The sequence below is a fragment of the Musca domestica genome, unplaced genomic scaffold (genome assembly GCF_030504385.1).
Source record: "Musca domestica strain aabys unplaced genomic scaffold, Musca_domestica.polishedcontigs.V.1.1 165, whole genome shotgun sequence".
NCBI classification, from domain to species: domain Eukaryota; kingdom Metazoa; phylum Arthropoda; class Insecta; order Diptera; family Muscidae; genus Musca; species Musca domestica.
Genome location: NW_026712228.1, coordinates 1,219,665 through 1,237,109, shown reverse-complemented (window position 1 = coordinate 1,237,109; position 17,445 = coordinate 1,219,665). Strand labels below are relative to the sequence as shown.

Sequence of the window (17,445 nt, the reverse complement as noted above, 5' to 3'; positions counted from 1 at the left end):
TTTGCCTGTTACAAACAAATGCACAATGACATAATACCCTGACCACTTTGTGGTGTAGGGTATAAAAATTCAGGTGAATAATGTCGATAAAATCATCAAAATACCGAATATCGGGAGGTAATATTGTATGGGGACAATACCAAAACTTGGACCTACATGACCCATTTTCAATACCAAAAGTCTTGCAGACATAATATACATTTGAGTTAAATTTTATCAACCTACTTCATTTCGTTCGGAAGCTACAGTGATTTCAATAGAAGGACGGACAATACTAAATCGTCTTAGAATTTTATGCTGATCAGGAATATATATACTTTGTGTGGTTTAAAATGTGTATTTCGAGTTGTTACAAACGGAATGACAAACTTAATATACGCTCCATGCTATGGTGGAGGGTATAAAAGATAGTAACTAGATACGATTTGGGTTAGATCAAAAAATGGACAATATTAGGCCTCTCGTCCAAATATGTTTTCCTTGGAAGATTGTAAAAATATTCATGTTCATTCATTCTGGTGCCTCTTACAAAAATTTTAAAATCATTAATTATCAGATCTCTCGAAAAATTCGAAATAACATTATTTTTAAAAATAATCCGTTTAAAATTTTCGATGTAAAGTTCAAAATATTCGTGGCTGTCCGACTTCACCGCGACTAGCTTTTGTTTTAATTCATTCTTTTTTATTACTTTTTCTAAGAAAGCGAAAAAATTAAAAATGCAATGCTAAAAATTTGCATTGTGTTTCCCTTCCGCCATGCTACTTCTTCTTCTCTCTTTTGTGTATTTTTACACATTTTATTAAAATGAATTTTAACCTTACCAACAACAAAAAAAAAAAGCATTGTATATGAAATATAAGTCAAGCGTTAATATTTATGCTCACATACAAGGACCAGCTTTTGTTGTCGGTGGTGTAGTTGTTGGTAGTGGTTTTATACCATATTTGTGTAACGGGGCGAGAGCGTGTGTGTGTGTGTGCAAATGTGTGTTTTGGCGGCGGTATAATGAGAACAAATAAAACTTGTACCGTGAATGCAAAACAAAAAAACTGAACAGAACACAACAATAAAACATTATTTTAATGCCATTGTGAAGGTCTTCATTTATAATGAGAATATTATTTTATGAACAATAACTACAACAACAACAAAAATATTTTCAAACAACTTGACTTTGCTGCTCATATTGCGCTTAAGCCAAGAATTGCATCGGATTGCACAGTGACATTGCCTGAAGGTGATGGATGACTTTGGCATTAACATAGATCTTCAGATTGAAGTTGAGTGGAAAATGGGACATGGATTATTGCTGACATTGAAAATCGACAACACTAAAGTGTCATATTGAAGAATTCCATGTGGCCTTCAGTCTCCGAAACTTAAAGAATATTTTCAAATTTTTGCCCACATGTTCATTGAGAACCTCCGCCTCGTTGTGATTCATGGTTTTGGATTTATCCAAAGTCAAGTTTAAAATCTTCGCGGTTGACTTATATTTCTAAAAAAAAAAAAAAATTATTTTTATTATATTTAGTCTTATGTTTAGAAAATAAAAAAACTATAAAATATTTTTATGTCTGCTAATCTTGACATGGCTGCTTACGTTTGTTTTGACAATGAAATTCAAATTTAAAATTGTTGCTATTTTTTTAAATCAAATATTTAATAACATTTTTCTTTCTTCCTCTCTTATCTCATTTCAGAACGCAAACTGTTCATTGGCATGCTAAATAAGAAACTGAACGAAAACGACGTTCGAAAACTATTTGAAGTCCACGGAGCCATTGAAGAGTGTACGGTATTGCGCGATCAGAACGGCCAGAGTAAAGGGTGTGCCTTTGTGACTTACGCTACCAAGCATTCGGCGATATCTGCGATAAAAGTAGTAATTTTCCCTTTTTTATATTTGTAACTAACATATGATGAAGTACATAACAGCATGAGCTTTGAGTTAATGGTTTTGGTGAAATGGAATTTCGATGAGAGAATTTTAACAAATATTAACCAATGAAAACTTTTTCAAAATAATTTTAACTATTTAAAGTAACTTAAATCGGTTGGGAAATAATTATTCATAAATTTTTGTATCCATCACAGTAATATAGAGGGTAAATTAACTTCGTAATACCTTTGTGAAGACTTCAGATATTCATCGGAAGCCCCGTGAAGTACATGTCGTTCATTAAGTCACATAGTGTCCCACGTGAAAAAAATCACTTTCGAGAGAAACTCGTTTGAAGTTACCAATTAAAACCATAATTTCCAAATTAAAAACACGTAAACCCAGTAAGGAAAGGTCAAAATTCGGGTGGGGCCGGGTATCATACCCTACACCACTATTTTTGTTATGGAGCTCCCATAACAAAAAAGTATACTTCGGGAATTATTATGAAGTAGATACCAACTATGAATCAAATATCATTGCTGTATAGGACGTGATATGACTTCGATAAGGTTTATATTAAAAAAATATTTTTTTGGAGCAATAGACATACCGGGCCGAGTTTCTCCAAATGGTAAAACTGGGTTGAATATTAAAAATATTTTCAATTTGGGCTAATATTACATATACAGGGTGAGATAAAAAAACTGCAACAAAGTCAAACGCCATAATTTTGACTTTTTTTTTAATTTTATTGTATGAGAGCGAAAAATGTCGGAAATTGCATCAAATTTTAGAATAAGTTTAGATTTGTTCGAATTGGTCACCTTTGGCACGAATTATGGCCTTCAAACGGCCTATGAAACTGTCATGTTTCAAATCGTCATGTCCGAATGTTACTCTGCGGTATTTTGGCTCATTCCCGGCGAAGCACTTGCTTGAGGTGATCGACACTTTGGTATTTTTTAGTGTCAACCTTGCCTTCCAAAATACTCCACACACAATAGTCCAACGGATTGATATCCGGAGATTTTTGTAGCGCTTGTGCGCTGGAAATGAAGCGAGGAACCTCATTTTGTAACCATTCTTGGGTGGCGCGTGCTGAGTGCGATGGTGCTGAGTCCTGCGGCCAAAATGTATGCGTCCCCAAGGCTTTAATACACCCTCCAGAATATTTTCGCTATAATATTCGGCATTTATTCTGATGCCAATGTTTTCTCATCGGAGAAAACCAAATTCGGCAGTTAACCTCTTTCGACCCAGCGAAGCAACTCTTTAGCTCTTTGAATCTCGCGAGCCATTTTTCGCCAACTGGACACGGGTTTCGATCAAGTCGCTTCTTTTCTTTTCGAACCATTTCTGCTGATGTTGCTGTTTTCTTCCGTCCACTTCCTTGACGTCGGACTACGCTACCAGAATCACTGTAACGAGCGATGGTACGAGACGCAAAAAATTTATACACATTTAAATGCTGGAGTGCTATAAGGATAGCCACTTGTGGTTTTCCAGCCAAATTTAATTATATCAAGAACAGTTAAGGAATATTATTTTGCGACAATAATATATTTTTTGGAATGTGTGTCGGTTTACCGGTAGATATGAACCCGCAGTGAAGCTGTGCCAATATAGTCCATAGAGCATTATGCCAGTTCCTAAACGTATGAGTGATTTCATATATTTCATATCACTCATACGCAGAGTTTTCATGTCACTCATACGATCGGAGTCCACGAAACTAGATTTAGGTTTAGTTCGCTCAATCGAACCAGATTGGTACAACTCTTTCCCTCAGCATTTGACCACATTTTTATACCTTTCACCATAGTATGGAAGGTATATATAGTTTGTCATTCCGTTTGTAACACCTCGAAATATACATTTCACACCCCACAAAGTATATATTCTTGATCAACATAAAATTCTATATCGATTTAAAAATGTCCGTCCGCCTGTCCGTATATCCGTCTGTCCGTCTGGGAAATCACCCTACCTTTCGAACGAAATGATATAAGTTGATAAAAATTTACTCAAATTTTTGTTTTGTCTTCCTATGGCCCCCATATAACGACACCTCCCGATATTCGGTATTTTGATAATTTAAGCGACATTTTTTACCAGAATTGTTTCAAAATTAATATTTAAAGTTCGTAATAGATACTACAGCATAAGATAGAAAATGGTTCACGTCTTCGCATAGCACCCATATAACGGTTCCTCCCGATATTAGGTATTATGATTAATTTAGAGACCTTATTTACTGGAACTATTTTAAATTTGGCATTTGAAGTTGCTAAAGAATACTACAGCCTGTGACAGAAATGTGTCTGTGCATGTCCACGACTTCTTGCCAAATTTGTACCAATTGGTAGAGTGTATACGTAGTTCGGCCCGGCCGAACTTACATCTTTTTTCACCTGTTCGTATACCCTTTTAGGTGAAGATATACATTTTCGGAAACAATGTTTTTCAACGTGGAGAAGGAAGCGAAATAGACCCATAGTTACTTTTGCAGATCTTCATAGAACTACTTTCTGAGTCGATTTATGCATGTCAGTCCGTCTGACCCTCTATTTTTACGAACAAAATGCAGGTCGCATTTAATATCCGATTGGGATAAAATTTTGCAAACAATATTTGTTTGGTCCATGAACGAACCTTATTAAAATTGGTGATAATCGGATCCGATTTAGATATAGCTCCCATACATCCTCAACAGATTTCGGGTTTATTATGCACAAAATAGCCAATATCAGTCAAAAAGTGAGAAATTTTGGCACATCCGACAGCACTCAGTCTAGAAGCAAGTAAAGCATACGATTTCATACGATTTGGCATTTAAGTCCCTCATATTCGTAATATGCATTCGACAACAATGATCTTTGGTATCAGATATCATATACAGTCCACAAAAACCTCTGCCAAATTTTATCAAGATCGGTTCAGACTTGGATATAGGTCCCATATACAGGGTTGCCCATATTCGACGGACCCATGGGCCCATTCCAATCGACGTGGCTTGTCCGCAGGCAACATTATTTGCGTCAATTGAATTTTGTACGAGAACAAATGCAAATCAATGCGAATAATCCGTTGTAAAGTGGACCGAGACATGCCCAACTGCTGAGAACGGCGTTTTTGGGATGTTCTTGGGGACCTCTCAACACTGGCTCGTACGGTAGCGATATTCTCGGCTGATCGCCTTGGTCGACTTTTATATGGCCTCTTCGATATCTTCGACAGATATCAGGTTATTGTGCACCAAATGATTAATATCAGTCCAAATGGAGTGAATTTTGGCACTTCGGATCGAATTCAGTCTAGAAATAAGTACTTTAGATTAGGTGAAAATCGGTCCAGATATAGCTATAGCTCCATATATATAGTGTTTAAATCCCTTACATTTGTTATATCTCATAGAGCTCATTCTTGCTAAATATTATGGATAACTTCGTTCGATTTAAATCTATGTAATATTTGTGCAAATAGGACGTGTTGCGGCACATTCGACCAAGTTTAACCTATAAGCAAGTATGTCCAATTTGGTGAAAATCCATTCAAATATAGCTACAGCTCACATATATATGTTTTATCCGATTTGGTCTTTAAGTCCCTCATATTCGAAATATACACTCCTCAAAAATTTTTGGTATCAGATATCTTCCGCTATCAGGTATCTATCCGCATAGAGGGTCACCATTTTGAATAAAAATTACAAATTTTCTAAAATATAAAATAAGTGCTCGATTTTGATTAAATATAGCATATGCTAAAATATTTGCCTATATTAGAAAAGGTGTAGAAATTGTAGGTATGGGTACCATTTTTGTGATACCTCCCCTTTTAGAGAGGGAAATGAGCTCTAGATTTTTTTCATAGGATATACTGCAGGAAAACACAAAAAAAAAAAAATAACAAAAATTATTTTCTCTAGAGGCAAGGGTCATCAAGGGTCTAAGACCAATATTTTAATCAAACTTTCCACACAGAGTGTTGTAGGTATAAATTCGCATCAGAGACAGAAAGGCATACATCGACTCAAAATGTGATTTTATGATGCTCAAAAAACCAACAATGGGTCTATCACGTTTCCTTTTGCTTGATACCTCCAAATTCAAAAATACATAATAATACGGTACCACAGTGTGGCATAGGTCATAAAAATTTCGAATTACTTCAGAGTGGAGAGCTTAAAAAACTTAACTTTTTTTGACGGGAAATATATCTTTGAACATTGAGTACAGATTTCTAAGCACTACATTAAAGGTATGGTAAAGATGGCTCTTAGCTTCGGCCACATCTATAATATTTCCCCAACTGGTGTAAGTTATTGAAATTTATTGAACTGTGAAAATTGCATTTCACTAACTGTTAACATTGAAACCAAACCAAAGCACCGGCAACCAACAAACAAACTAAAACGAAATCTCTGCAGTAAACTGCAGCAATATTTTTTGAAAAATGCCAACAAAAAATAAGCGCAACAAAAAAACGCGACGGATTTTCAGATTTATTGCCCCATTGGAGGCAAAAAAATCACTGCATTTTTTAACACAAGCAAACAGCCAAAATAACTTCATTTGAAATTCATGGATTTCTGTTTTTTTTCTCTTCCTCTCTCTCTCTTTTCATGCTGTTGTTGTTATTGTTGTTCTCTTTCGTTTTCATATTTTTTCTTTCACTTTTTTATTTATATTAAATTTATTTATTTTTTTCCGTTTTGCTTTTTGCAACTTTTCATTTCATATTTTGTTTTCGTATGACGTCCGCCCGCTCGCTCGCCCGCAGACACTAAATCAAAACAAGACCATGGAAGGCTGCACCTCGCCATTGGTAGTGAAATTTGCCGATACCCAAAAGGAAAAGGAACAAAAGAAAATCCAACAGATCCAGGCGAATCTGTGGAATTTGGCGACGAACATGAATATACCCCTGGGACAGACAGCGACAACGGTCTCGACGCCGGCCATAATGCCAAGTACACCGCAACAGGCCAGTCCGGTGTTGGGAGCCGATGCCATAACCCCGGCCTCATTGCAGCTGTTGCAACAATTGCAGGCGGTGGGTCTGCAACAGCAACTATTGCAAGGTAAGTGTGAAGCCCGGGGGGACAAATGGGAATTTTAGAAATGCAAGCTTTGATTTGAATTTATTACATTTCAATGATTGCCAGAGAATCGGCTTTGCGGGGTTAGATTCAGTCGCCATGGGAACAGTGGTATGGAAGTAAGACAAATGATGATGAGAATGCATTTGAAAATGCTGTTTTTTTTAAAGAGGTGGGATTTGAAATCCCCTTTTTGTGAAATGTTGGAATGTATATTTTTTGTGTTTATAGTTTGTTAAATTTTGTGTTGAATATTTCTAAGATATCTCGTTGATGCCACACTGCGAAAAGACAAAGACTAAATACTTTCAACAACAACTATGCCTTAAGAAGTAGCCTGGTCAAAGGTAAGAATGTGTGTTTCGATGTGAAGAAATCGGAGCTGTAATTTTTTGTGTTTTTTTAAGTTTTTTGTCTCTCAAATCTTTGAAGCACTTCAACTCTTTGCGAAAATTTGAACTTTAACTCTTTTCGAAAATTCCAAAAGTCTCGTGGGATTTTATTTTTTTTTATCCAGCGGCTAACAGAGGCGTGGATTTTTGAAAAATATTTTTTCAAAGGACCAACTAAGGCGTGGATTTTAAAAATAATTTCCAAGGACCAACTAAGGCGTGGATTTTAAAAAAAATTTCCAAGGACCAACGAAGGCGGGGATTTTGTAAAAATTATTTTTCAAGTAGTCCACTGAAGCGTGGATTTTTTTAAAAATTATTTTTCAAGGAGTCCACTGAAGCGTGGATTTTTAAAAATATTTTTAAGGAGTCCACTGAAGCGTGGATTTTTTAAAAATTATTTTTCAAGGAGTCCACTGAAGCGTGGATTTTTTAAAAATATTTTTAAGGAGTCCACTGAAGCGTGGATTTTTTTAAAAATTATTTTTCAAGGAGTCCACTGAAGCGTGGATTTTTTAAAAATATTTTTAAGGAGTCCACTGAAGCGTGGATTTTTTAAAAATTATTTTTCAAGGAGTCCACTGAAGCGTGGATTTTTAAAAATATTTTTAAGGAGTCCACTGAAGCGTGGATTTTTTAAAAATATTTTTCATGGAGTCCATTGAGGTGTGAATTTTTTTAAAATATTTTTCCAAGGAGTCCATTGAGGCGTGAATTTTTTTAAAATATTTTTTTTCAAGAAGTTGACTGAGAGGAAGATTTTTTAATTATGTTTTTTGAAGATGTCTTCCGAGGCTTAGATTTTTAAAGATGTTTTTGAAGATGTCTTCCGAGGCTTAGATTTTAAAGATGTTTTTTGAAGATGTCTTCCGAGGCTTAGATTTTTAAAACTGTTTTTAAAGATGTCTTCCGAGGCTTAGATTTTTAAAAATGTTTTTTGAAGAAGTCTCCTGAGGCGTGGATTTTTTAAAAATATTTTTTCAAGAAGTCGACTGAGGCGTGATTTTTTTTTCAAGGGGCCAACTGTGGCTTGTATTTTTTAAAAATATTTTTTCAAGGACCAACTAAGTCGTGGATTTTTTAAAAATATTTTTTTAAAGAGTCAACTGAGGCGTGGATTTTTAAAAATATTTTTTCAAAGAGTCAACTGAGGCGTGGACTTTTAAAAATATTTTTTTAAAGAGTCAACTGAGGCGTGGACTTTTAAAAATATTTTTTTAAAGAGTCAACTGAGGCGTGGACTTTTAAAAATATTTTTTTAAAGAGTCAACTGAGGCGTGGATTTTTTCGTTTTTTTATTTTTTTAAGGAGTCCGCTGAAGCGTGGATTTTTGTAAGAAGTCGATTTTTTCAAGAAGTCGGTTGAGACTTGGATTTTTTTAAATATTTTTTTTAAAGACCAACTGAGGCGTGGATTATTAAAAAATATTTTTTCAAAGAGTCAACTGAGGCGTGGATTTTATTTTTTTTTAAGGAGTCAACTGAGGCGTGGATTTTTAATTTTTTTTTAAGGAGTCAACTAAGGCGTGGATTTTTTAAAAATAAATTTTTCCAGAGCCCAACTAAGGCGTAGATTTTTTAAAAATAAATTTTCCCAGAGCCCAACTTAGGCGTGGATTTTTATTTTTTTTTAAGGAGTCAACTCAGGCGTGGATTTTTTAAATATTAATTTTTCCAGAGCCCAACTAAGGCGTGGATTCTATAAAAATATTTTTTATAACCTGAGGCCTGGATTTTTTAAGGTGTGGATTTTTAAGAATATTTTTTCAAGGCTAAATTGAAGCCCCGATTTTTCAAGGCGTGGGTTTTTAAGAATATTTTTTTCAAGGCTTAATTGAGGCCCCGATTTTTTTAAGGGGTGGGTTTTAAAGAATTTTTTTTCCACGGCCAAACTGAGGCCTGCATTTTTTAAAGCGTGGGTTTTATTAAGAATATTTTTTCTGGGTCATTTTAGCATTTCATCCATTTGAAAGGACTAGATTTTGATGATCAAAATATGTCGATATTCTTGGTGCTTCAATTATTTATTTATTTATTTTTTTTTTTTTTTTTTTGGTATTTTAAGTGTCAAATTTTCACGTATTCCCGTAACCTCAAATAAACTTAATGTTGTGTAAATATTTGTTTTCAAAAATTGTTCTACCTCTTTGAAACTTTATAAACTGACCATATATTCTAGTTTTTTGGTAGTTGAAAGGGAATTTGAAAACATCGACTTCTTTTCATAATAAATAAATTTAAATGATTTCGCAAAGAATTTTCAAATCATTTTGGAAATTTTCTCAAATCGACCCTTGTTCTGTCTACTGGAAAACAACTTACTTCCATACCGCAGTTGATCCACTGTTCCCTAAGAAATATTATATCAATTACTAATAAATGTATTTATTTTTATTTTTCTCACAGGCCTGGGTGCACAAACAAATACGGCGGACACAACGGCGGCCACAGCAGCGGCTGCTGCCGCCGGTCTACTACCTCCGATGACTGTACAAAATTTAGCTGCCCTTGCAGCCATGACTCAATCCTCATTGACGAACACGGCCAACAATCCGGGCAATGCTCAATTGACAAATACAGCCGCCTTATTGTGTAAGTATATAATAAGCCAAGTTAATATGTAAACAAATGTAAATGGGTGTGTATTTATGTGTACATGTGTGTGAGTGTGCGTGTTTTTAAAAACTTTGATAAGAAAAAGTTAATTAATTGATGCTTAAAAAGTTTCAAATTAAGCCTCAAATATCAACAGCTTTTATCATTATCAGCCAGGTTGTTTTTTATCGTTGTTGTTGTTGTTGATGTCGCCCATAAAATTTTGTGAAAATCCCCTGGATTTTTTGTTAAGTAAATCCCCACTTTTAATTTTGTACCACAAACTACCACATGTCAATCTATAACTCAAACCGCTATCACGGTTATGAAACAGCTGGCTGATTAAAACCAATATATAATAATGACAACAACAACAATGAGATGTTTTAATCCTTCAATGGATAATTGCAGTGGAGCCCCTCTCCCCCTTTTCACATTTATTTAAACTTTTAATAAGAGCATTGCCAGTTTAATCCCCATATTTCATAAGTAATGTTTAAGTGAAAATTACACAACATTACTTAACACATACATATATATGACGGCCCCCACCCACCCTCATTTGCATGCCTTCCTTTGATATTTCCCCTTTCGGCTGTTCGATGGTGGTCACCATTAATACATGGCCATGCATCATTGACCATTGATTGCCGGATATTGTTAATAAATTGTAATCCCCCAGACCACAGAAACAACACGCAGACATACCGACAATCCTATCCGTCGCGAACTGTGAGGTCATTTTCGCCTCACTGTCTGCCCAATAACCCGTCCATCCACTCATCCACCATTCCCATGGCCCAATATCCGTTGGTTTTCTGATGACTTAAACTTAATTATATTGATAATTTAAAAATCATTTAATTAAATAATTCATTATATGCCAGTCAGAGAGAAAAGGAGAGAGAGAGAGAGAGAGAGAGAGAGAGAGAGGGAGAAAATAACAACACTACAATGACATGGACAAAAAATGCAGGGAGGTAGTTACAACTTTTACAAAGGGGGAGGAGGATATTTCTGTTTATGTTCAAAGGAAACCTCATTATAGGGTAATGAGAATGACTCTTTCCGAGCCATGTGAAAGTATACAAGGCGATTTTTGTTAAGGGTATTTTTTCTAAAGGCCAAAAAGGTCATTAAATTTATCAAAAATATTATTTTCACGTGCCAACTATGGCGTGGATTTTTGAAGAATATATGAAAGGACCAACTAACCCTAGTAGTTTCGAAAGAATATTTTTTTTGTGTCTAAAATATTCCTTTTTTTAAGAATACTTTATTAATTGGGTTAATTTTGTAGGTATATCTTTCTAAGGACCAAGTAAAGCTTCGATTTTTCAAAAATTTATATATTATTTTTTTTTATTTATTTATTTATTTATTTATTTTTTTTTTTTTTTGAAAAAAACAAACTTTTTTAATTGGTCTAAGGCTCGGTTATTTAAAGAATGAGCTGTTGCGGGGACCAAGGTAGTTTTTTTAAAAAAAGTATTTTCAAGGGGTGAACTATTGATGGATTTTTACAGGGTCCAACTAAGGCGAAGGGTTTTTCAGATAATTTTAGCTAAAACTTATTAAGACGAGTATTCATATACATTTTTCTCAGAGTCCAATACTGGCAAAGTTAGACGTGGATTTTTTAAAAATATTTTTCCAGGGCGAAACTAAGGCATGGATTTTCTAAAAATATTTTTTCCAGGGGGAAACTAAGACGTGGATTTTTTAAAAATATTTTTTCCAGGGGCGAACTAAACCATGGATTTTCCAAAAATATTTTTTCCAGGCGGAAACTAACACGTGGATTTTTTAAAAATATTTTTTTCCATTGTCGAACTAAGGCATGGATTTTCTAAAAATATTTTTTCCAGGGGGAAACTAAGACGTGGGGCGAACTAAGGCATGAATTTTCTAAAACCAATTTTTCCAGGGAGAAACTAAGATGTGCACTTTTTAAAAATATTTTTTCCAGGGGCGAACTAAACCATGGATTTTCTAAAAATATTTTTTCCAGGGGCGAACTAAATAAAAATATTTTTTCCATAGGGAAACTAAGACGTGGATTTTTTAAAAATATTTTTTTCAGGGGGGAAACTAAGACGTGGATTTTTTAAAAATATTTTTTTCAGGGGGGAAACTAAGACGTGGATTTTTTAAAAATATTTTTTTCAGGGGGGAAACTAAGACGTGGATTTTTTAAAAATATTTTTTCCAGGGGCGAAATAAATAAAAATATTTTTTCCATAGGGAAACTAAGACGTGGATTTTTTAAAAATATTTTTTTCAGGGGGGAAACTAAGACGTGGATTTTTTAAAAATATTTTTTCCAGGGGCGAAATAAATAAAAATATTTTTTCCATAGGGAAACTAAGACGTGGTTTTTTTAAAAATATTTTTTCCAGGGGCGAAATAAATAAAAATATTTTTTCCATAGGGAAACTAAGACGTGGATTTTTTAAAAATATTTTTTCCAGAGGCGAACTAAGGCATGGATTTTCTAAAAATATTTTTTCCAAAGGGAAACTAAGGCATGGATCTTCTAAAAATACTTTTTCCAGGGGCAAACTAAGGCGTGGATTTTCTAAAAATATTCTTTTCCAGGGACAAACAGAGAACTGGATTTTTAAGGCGTGGATTTTCTAAGAATATTTTTTATTTAAAGAATGAGTTCTTCAGGGATCAACATAATTTAGTATATTTTTAGGAAGATATTTTTTCTACGGCCGCTATGTCGTGAATTTTTTTTTTTGACAATATTTTTTTAACACTACCTAACGTATAGCTTTTTTAGGAATATTTTTGAAGGGCTCTATTATGGCGTAAATTTTACAAAAATATTGTTCTAGGATCCCACTAAGGCTTCGATGTGTATAATATATTTTCAAGAAGCCAGGTTGAGACGTGTTTTTTCATATATTTTTTTGCAGAGAGTTATAAAGGCGTAAATCTCTCAAACATTTTTTGAAAAATGATTTTTTAGATTTTCTTCTCACAAACAATGATATTCAAAGGTTTTCTAGGAAAAATCATGTATTCTTCTTCAAGTACTTCCAGCCCACCATTCTCTTCTTCCCTCGTAAACTACTTCAAAATACATCGGCCCATCACACCTACCCCTCTGCCTCTGCGACCGACAAACTGACCTATGGCACAGCTCTTTGACACAATTGTTATATGCCATTCAGCCAACAAAAGGCTTTAGACACTTATTTTAAGGTTTTTAATGTTTGTGGCCAAAAACAATAACAATCAACACCACCATCGGCAGGCGGACGGACGATTGGGTGTTATTTCACAATTCAATTGGGGACGAATTTTCACAGTCTCTGCTTGTGGTTGCGAAACCAAAACCCAGTCCATATGTATGTAAATATATCGAAATTATTCGTGCCATTCAATAATGACGATTAATGGACATCAATTGGGAAAGGAAAGCTTAATAATACCTGTCAAATGCAAAAAATGCATGCGAATCACATGTCTTGCAGTGGTCAATGTAGTTTTTTTTAAGTTAAATTAATTTGTTTTAAAGAAGGTCAGATTAATTATGAAAAAAATCATATGGTGTATATTGGGTCTGCGGGGTTGGAGTCTGCTTCCAAGAAAATATCTCTCCTCCTAAAATAATTTTTAGAAGAGCAGTCTTTGAAAGGAAGAGGGAAATATTCATTGTAAAAATTAATGGAAAATCCTTATCGTCTGGATTTACAGCTTCTCGTTTATTTTCATAAATATTTATTTTTTATAAATTATAATGCTTAGATATTAAAAAATTTAATTGCTCCGATTTTTTCAGAAATAATATCTCTTACATGTTGAAATATTTTTGTTACATGTTAAAATTATTACCAGTTCATATATAAAAAAAATATTAATTTTTATATTTTTTCACTTTTCCATATTTATATCTTTCCATTTGATACATGCAATCTTAACACATCAAAAAGGTCTATTAGGAAAATCTGCCAATACAGGTGAGAAACAATTAATGTAACAAACTAAATGTTATGTTCGAATTGTTTTTTATAATTTTTTTGTGAAATTGGCTTCATTATTGTTTTATTGTTCGTTTTCCAAATACTTGCTATTCGTTTCAAATCTCCAATTGACTTTTTGTTTTACGTTCAAAAAATACGTTTATTTGCATGTCGCTTTTTTTCTTTCTTTTATTCTTCCTAAAATATAATAACAAGTGATAATAAATGTTGTACATCTTCAATATGTGTTTCTTCCCCTCTCTCTCTCGCTCTCTTTCTTTTTGTCTCCCCTAAATTTTTGTATTGAATTGTTATTGTATTTACCATTGAAATTCTATAGCGAGACAGCGCAAAGTTCGTTCTCTCAAAGCGGAAACGGCTGAGCAGACATCAGCCAATCGGATAAATTTTGTGGACCTGACGAATAGTTAGTATAAAATAAATATATATATATATATTTTTTAATAATATAACATAAATTATTTATCTTGTGAAAATCATATCCAACAACAATAGTCATTTCGTTTTTTTGGTGAGTCTCTGAATTGCAATGAAATTTAATATAGAATAATTCTTACTTCCTACTTTGAAGTATAAAGGGAGCAAATAAACAATAAAAGCATACATTTTGAATACAATTTTCATAAAAGCTATTCACAATGAAATTTTATGTAGAATATTTTATAATTTGACTACTTTCGACTAAAACGAAATTTGATTTTACTTTGAGGCCTAAAATCGAATAGAGTCCGAAAAAAAAAAATGATCGAAAAATTAGAGAAGATTTTCGCAATATTTTTTTTACCCTCTACCATTCCTCGAAATATTCAGAATAGACCCTACAAAGTATATATATTCTGGATTAGCGTAAAATTCTAAGACGATCTAGCGATGTCCGTCTGTCTGTCTGTTTGTCTGTCCGTTTGTTTGTTGTAATCACGCTATCTCTCGAAATAATTGATATAGAGGGCAAAAATTTTGCATACATGCATGTAACGGTACGTCCCGATATTCAGTTTTTTATTTTTTTAGCTACAATATTTACCGGAATTGTGTTAAATTTCATATTTGAAATTGTTTGCCACAAGTTGTAGTACCTTTTAACTACAACTTGTGGCAAACAATTTCGAATGTAGGTCCATGTCTTCGTATAGCTCCCATAGGACTTTACCTCCTGATACTCGGTATTTTCATGATTTTTGCGACTTTATTCACCGGAAGTCTTTCAAACTTCGAATTTGAAGTTCGTAGTAGGTACTACAGACCATGACAAAAAATGTTGTATACAGGTACATGTCGTCGTATAGCCCCCAATATTCTGTTTTTTGATGATTTCTTCTACACTATTCACCGGAATCGTTTAAAATTTCGTATTAGAAGATCTTAATGGGCAGAAGATCTTAATGCATTTCCTATGCAGGTCTACGTCCTCGAATAGCCCCCATATAACGGTACCTCCCTATATTCGGTATTTTCATGATTTTTGCGACATTATTCACGGGAATTGTAACAAATTTCGTATTGGAAGATCTTAATGGGTACTAGAACCTATGGCAAAAAATTCGTATGCAAGACCACGTCTTCGTTTAGTCCCCATATAACGATTTTCATTTAAGTGGTAGTTATCGGATTTTTGTTTTAATTTGTCAAGCTCGTTTCAAATGGTGGAGGGTATTAAAAGTTCGGCCCAGCTGATATGCAATGGAGATGAAAATTTCTTTTCTTTGGTTACTTATAGTAAAATTTGATTAACAATATTTTTATCTTTGACTTCATCCTTCCAAAATGATGCTTTGTAGCGTACTTTTGCACAAACTAACAAAAAGTACGGCTTTAAACTTAACACCAGTAAGAAAAGGTCAAAAGTCGGGCGGGCCGAACATATGATACACTATACGTATAAAAAAATACCAACTATGAACCTTATTTGAATGCGTATCATGACTATAGAGTAGTTTCAATTTGGGAACTATATCCAACTCTGAATCGATTTTCAACAAATTTTATGGAGGCTTTTGTACCTCTAGTACCAAATAACATTGCTGTATGGTGCATAATATGACTTCGATAAGGACTATATTAAAAATATTTATTGGATCAATAGATATACCGAACCGAGTTTCACCAAATGAATATATGGTGAGCAATAACCTTAAAATAAGATGAATGAACCGATCTCGATAAAATTTGGCAGAGGTATTTTCGAGCAGGTATCCGATATCCGGTATCAAATATCCTTGTTGTGGAGTGCATATTACGCATGTGAGGAAGTTAAACTCCAAATCAGATGAAACATAAATATGGTAATTTAATGCACTTGTTTGTAGACTGCATTCGGTCGTATCCAGGTCATTTGGACTGATATTGACCATTTTGAATATATGGGAGCTATATCTTAATTTGAACTGATTCTCACCACGCTTCGTCTTTGATCCAAACAAATATTGTTTGGAAAATTTCATCTTCATTAGGTAATTAATGCAACCTGTATTTTGTGCACAAAAATACATTGACAGATGGACTGACATGCATACATCGACTCAGAAAGTGATTCTATGAGGATTCTCAAAAGTAACTTGGGTCAGTCTCGCTTCCTTTTCTATGTTACAAATAAATTCGCAAAGAAATAATACCCTTACCATAATACCATCAGGCATATGGCAACAGATGGTATATATCAAAGCCAAAACGTGCCTCATCGAAATAACGGTTTAAACCCTAGATATCTTTGGACCAAATCCGTTTCGGGATATTTGGAGCCGATGTAGCGATGTCCGTCCGTCCGTCTGTCTGTCTTTCGGTCTGGCTGCTGCTAACAATAACTATTTGATCCATATTAGGTACATCATATTTTCTATTGTCAAACTTAGATCTGGTTCGATGATAGGCAATATCGCTGCCCTCCTTCTGGTACCTTCCACACAAAATGTCAACATTTTAGAAGAAAATAATTTACTGCACAGAAAGAGAAAGGATGATCCGATATGGCTCCAATTTTGCAAATCGCGATAGTGTTAGGTAGGGTACTAAAATGTACAATAACGGTTTTCTCAAACAAGTAACTCCCCCCAAAAAGATGTGGTGTATAGATGGAATACATCGGCTCACTCCTTCTGGTACCTCCCCCACAAAGGTCAAAATTTGGAGTATCCATGAAACTCATAAAGAGCGAAATTAATATCCGATTTCATTCAGACTTGGCAAATTTCAATATTTCTATCAACACAAGATATTTCATAAAGATAGTAGAGATCGGACCATTTCTTCTGGTAACTCCCACACAAAGGGTAAAAGTTTTGAATAACCAAAACGATTATAAAATCCGAAAAAAAACATCCGATCCCCTTCAAATTTCACACATCCTAATATTGTACTAACTCAAGAACTGATCTGAAGATGGAACATATCGGTCCTCTCATTCTGGTACCTCCTCCACATAGGGTCACAATTTTCAATATTTATATCTCTTATAATATGTCAAACAGCGAATCTTTAA

At 34.0% G+C, this 17,445-nt stretch overlaps 1 protein-coding gene across 1 annotated transcript in view; it reads left to right on the top strand.

Moving 5' to 3' along the window:
* The window catches only part of LOC131800516 (CUGBP Elav-like family member 2), a gene marked incomplete at its 5' end in the record, with an annotated part of 149,734 nt that overhangs the window by 70,897 nt on the left and 61,392 nt on the right, over window positions 1-17,445 (top strand). Inside the window, 4 exon segments of the mRNA XM_059120293.1 lie at window positions 1,707-1,888; window positions 6,671-6,971; window positions 9,787-9,972; window positions 13,920-13,946. Of these exon segments, the coding sequence (XP_058976276.1) occupies window positions 1,707-1,888; window positions 6,671-6,971; window positions 9,787-9,972; window positions 13,920-13,946 (696 nt within the window).